Source organism: Dipodomys ordii, unplaced genomic scaffold (assembly GCF_000151885.1).
Source record: "Dipodomys ordii isolate 6190 unplaced genomic scaffold, Dord_2.0 Scaffold62, whole genome shotgun sequence".
NCBI classification, from domain to species: domain Eukaryota; kingdom Metazoa; phylum Chordata; class Mammalia; order Rodentia; family Heteromyidae; genus Dipodomys; species Dipodomys ordii.
Window position 1 is genome coordinate 10,755,590 of NW_012267278.1, and position 4,504 is coordinate 10,760,093.

Below are 4,504 nucleotides of genomic sequence, written 5' to 3' on the forward strand. Positions count from 1 at the left end.
TTTCACAAGACAAGGAAGATGCTAGAATGAAATGCTAGAACGAACCTTGCCGAGAGTCACTGCAAATAAAAAGAAGGAACAGTTTTTTTACTTAAGAAAAAGGCCAAGAAGGCAGACACAGGTGGCTCACAGTTAATCCTAGCTACTCAGGAAACTGAGATCTGCTGATAACAGTTCCAAGCCAGCCCAGTCAGGAAAAAAAATCCAATTATCTCCTATTAACTATCAAAAGGCAGGAAGTGGAGCTGTGGCTCAAATGAAAGTGTTAGGCCTGAGCAATAGTACTCAGGGACAGCACCCAGGCCCCGAGTTCAAGTCTCGGGATAGGAACAAACAAACAAAAAAATAAATGCATAAACACATCAATAAAGAAAAAGAAGGCTGCCTGGCCTGTTTAGTGCTCCACAACAATGGGATTCGCTTCTGTCTTGTGTTGGGTTGGCCCACGGTCGGGAGCCCAGAGCTTTGGGCTCTGCCCCACCTAAACAGAAGAGCGGCTAGGATACGGGTGGAAGAGGCAGACAGCTGGAATGCTGTGGCTCGCCCCAGCAGTCCTTAAAATCCTACACGTTCCCGCCATAGCTTACCAATCCCTTCGCTAACGAGGCCCCGCCTTCCAGCGGCCGCATCAGCTAAAGCTACGGAAGAAACCGTGTCACTGAATACTCAACGCCGACTGGCAACCTCTCGCGGTAACTCGCGGAGCCAGAGCAGCGACGGGGGAAATCTCGCGAGACGGACATCAGCCAGGGGTGGGGCTTCACTGAAGCTCCGCCTACCCAGAGCGCGGGGCGCTGTGTGGCGGGAATTTCGTCGGCTTCCGGTTTGGTCCGCGGGAGTCTGAGCGCCGGCACCGGGTTCTCTCGGGCTGAAAGTGTGAGCCGGTACGCGGTGTACCGCGAACCACGGGAGCCTCCTGCGTGGGACACCCGTCCCCTCGCCTTCCGCCGCTGGTTGTCACCCTGCCGCGACATTCCTGCACCTTGGCCCCCGGGAAACGCGCCGTGCTGGGGTCCCGCGAGGTAGGGGCGTGCGCAGCCCGAGGCGGGCTCCGCAGGGAGTGCTGGGCCCGTCCACGGCCCACCTGGTCGTTTCTTCCCTCCTCCTCCCGTTCGCAGCCTGTCTGTCCTGGGCTGGCTGTGGATCCGACCTGTGAGGGGTAGCTGCGCGTCTGAGTGGTCAGCCTGTGGGAGGCGGTGGGCTGGGGTGGCTACCGGGAACGGGCTGTGGTGTCTCGGCGTATCCTTTGTGTTATGAATATGGGGTGGGGGGTGGGGTGGCGTTTGGGGGTTCCTTTTTGACTTCCTAACCTTGTGGCTGGTCCATTTCCAGGAATGGAAGTTTTCAACTTCTCGTCGGAGCCTTAATGAGAACCATAACGAGCCACAAGTATTTGAGGACAAGATGTAAATAATGGATGCGGTGTTCCTGACCGACAGCCTAGAGTTGGAGCTGGAGACAGAATGGTGCAAGCCTCCTTGCTTTTCCTGTGCTTTTGACAACAGAGGGGGAGGAGGAAAAGATTTTTCTGGGGAGTCTTACCTAGCCAGTGGATCCCTTAAGCGGTAGGTGGAAAAAGAAAATTTAAAAACCCAGCTATTGAAGACTGTTTTTTTCCTTATCGAAGTAATTCATCCGTTTGTTAGGGACGTTTACTTATTGCTCCAGCCCAGTAAACTTTTGGTGTTAGCCAAGCCATGTTTTGCAAAATAGAGGCTCAGTGTGTCATAAAAGTTCAAATTTATATTGTTTTTGTTGCTATCTTCGTGATTAGAGCATACCTAAGAGTATTTTCGATATTAAGAGACACTTCCTTGGTAACTGACTTTCTCCTATTTTACTACAATCTCAGCTTTGAGGTAGGGAACTAGTCACTAGTTAGGTTCTATTTAGTGAATTCTGAACCACTGAGGCTTTTTGAAATGGTATTTCCTTCTGAAAGAACATCATATTAGAACTTTTCAGTAAGTTTAAATAAGATACACACTTTTTTGTTGTCTATTCCTTCTACTCCAAAGTATCAATTCATGTATAATTAATACATGGGCCTTTTCTGCATCAGTTCGGTGTATATACATACCTCAGGAAAACTGCTTTTGAAATATTGTGATAATACTGCTGAGGCATGTTCACTTAGGAAGGAAATTTTTATCTGGGTTTTATAGTTGTACCTTGTTACAGACCTTAAAAGAGATTACACAAACTTGCTTATGCTGTACCCCAAACATAATTTAAAGTAACTGTTAGCCGTATCCCTTTCAAAGATAAATACTGTAACTCATGATGATTATAATCCTTTTGAGCTTTTCCCCCCAACATGTGTTGCCTTTTAGCTATACTTTATCATCACAAAGTTATGCGAAACCTTTATTTTCTGCCAAGAGCCACTTGGATTATTTAATAACATCATTCTCAGGCCACACAAAATTATCAATATAGACACTCCCTCATAAAAAGCATGCCTGTCCCATCATGACCCCCATGGTTTTCATGCAACCTGATGGCCAGTTCTTTACCCCTACTGAGAATGCAATTTTAACATCTTCTAGCCTTAGTAATCCTGAATGTGTAAGGAATCAAAGCATTTTCTGACTTACATGTCATCCATGGGATGAATTCAAGTGATATAATTGTTATTTTCATTTCAGATTATTTTTAAATCTTGATCCTTTGCCAACTAATTTTGAAGAGGATACAGTGGAATTATTTGGTGTCCAATGGGTTACTGAAATAGCATTAGTAAATTCATGTAGAGAGCTTTTTCATTTATGCAGGTATGTAACTTAAGTTTTGTAAAGTACATTGTGTCAAAGTGCTTTTGATACTCATTGTTCACTTGATTATTTTACTAGTAATAATAATCAGGCCGTCATGACTGAGAAAAATAGTGTTTTCACTGTGTTGTTCTTTATTGATTTTTCAGATCCTTTGCTTTTTATTTATTTTTTTGCTTTGCAGAGATCAAACTTAATCCTGTGTGTATATAGGCAAGCACTCTTATCAAGTTACATCCCAAACTAATTGTTTTTGATATCATGGTATTGGAAACACCTACAAGAAACTGAACTATATTAGTATTGTAGAAGAAAAATAAAATACTTTTGTTACTTAAATATCATAAATAAATGTAGCTTTCCATAAAGCTGTAATCTTCCAGTGATCTTTAGAGAATGAAAGTAGGCTTTCCAAATACATCTTTCAGACTGTAATAAAAATAAGATTATGTTTGTTCTTGGACAACATTTACAAAAATATTTGTCTGAGTGTGAAATACTCCTATAATCCCTGCTACTCAGAAGGCATATGCAGAAAGCTTTCTAGTTCCAAACCAACCCCATCAAAGTTAACAAGATACAACTTCAAAAATAAAATACAAGAGGATAGAGTCATAGCATTAGGCCTATACTGCTTGCCTAGCATGTATAAGGACCTGAGTTCAATCCTAGGTATTGCAAAAAAGAAAAGCATAATGGAAGTTTTCAAATATATACAAAGTAAGGGCAATGGTATTATTATTCTTCACATACTCCCTTTATAGTAAAAATCAATGTTATCTGTCACATCTCCTATTTTTTTGACTTTAATGTTTGTAAACAGATTCCAAGAGTTATGCCATATTACCTTTAAGTACTTTAGAATATATTTCTGAAATTTGAACATTTTTCTGGTTATGGTAGTGCACACCTGTAATCCCAGCTACTTGCAAGGTAGAGATTAGGAGGGGTTTAATTTGATTTTATTTTGACTCTGAGAAAACAGTACATGGGAGGCATAACATAGGAGGAACACAGTCCAAAATCACCCCTAGAATAAAAGCATAAGTTCCTATCTGAAAAAACAAGTAAAAAAAGTAGTGGCCTGGCTAAATGGTAGAGAACTTATACACAAGACTGAGTTTAATCTCTTTTACTAACAATAAATAAACTAAATAACTGAACTTAAAAAATGCCACTATGCCCTTAAAAAATTAAAAATTATATTAGTTCATTATGGAAAATAAAGTCAACAGTTAGCTTTAAGATGACATTGTATCAAAGTTGTTACAGGCAAATTAACCCAAAACAAATTTAAAATACATATGCAGTATGCGTAAATGAAAATGGAAAAGTTCCAGCATTCTCTCACCTGCATTTCATCACATTACTCACTGTGATCCTCCCACATTTTTGTGTGTTAGAGCAAGATGATTTATTTTCTGTAATCCTGAAAATAGTAGTGAATGAATCTTTTTCAGGATCTAGGTCATGAATATTGTTGAAGGTAAGTATTGCCTTCCATGATAACTATAGAGTTCTGTTCATTTTCTGAGCCATGGATAATATAATTTTACATTTCTATATATAGATATATAAATTTCCTAAAGGTAGAAACAGTAGTATTCCACTGATATTGAAATTTTTTTTTTTGGGTCTGATTGTGGGGCCTGAACTCTGGGCCTGGGCGCTGTCCCTCAGCTCTTCAGCTCAAGGCTAGCGCTCTACCACTTGAGCCACAGTGCCACTTC

General features: G+C 41.1%; 1 protein-coding gene across 1 annotated transcript in view; it reads left to right on the forward strand.

The window, feature by feature from the left end:
• Nucleotides 1–861: 861 nt before the first annotated feature.
• The window catches only part of Mms22l (MMS22-like, DNA repair protein), a 101,405-nt gene continuing 97,762 nt past the window's right edge, over nt 862–4,504 (forward strand). The window contains exons 1-3 of the mRNA XM_013022352.1: nt 862–1,022; nt 1,333–1,565; nt 2,649–2,774. Of these exons, the coding sequence (XP_012877806.1) occupies nt 1,414–1,565; nt 2,649–2,774 (278 nt within the window). The 5' untranslated portion in view covers nt 862–1,022; nt 1,333–1,413. The remainder of the gene's footprint in view (nt 1,023–1,332; nt 1,566–2,648; nt 2,775–4,504) is intronic.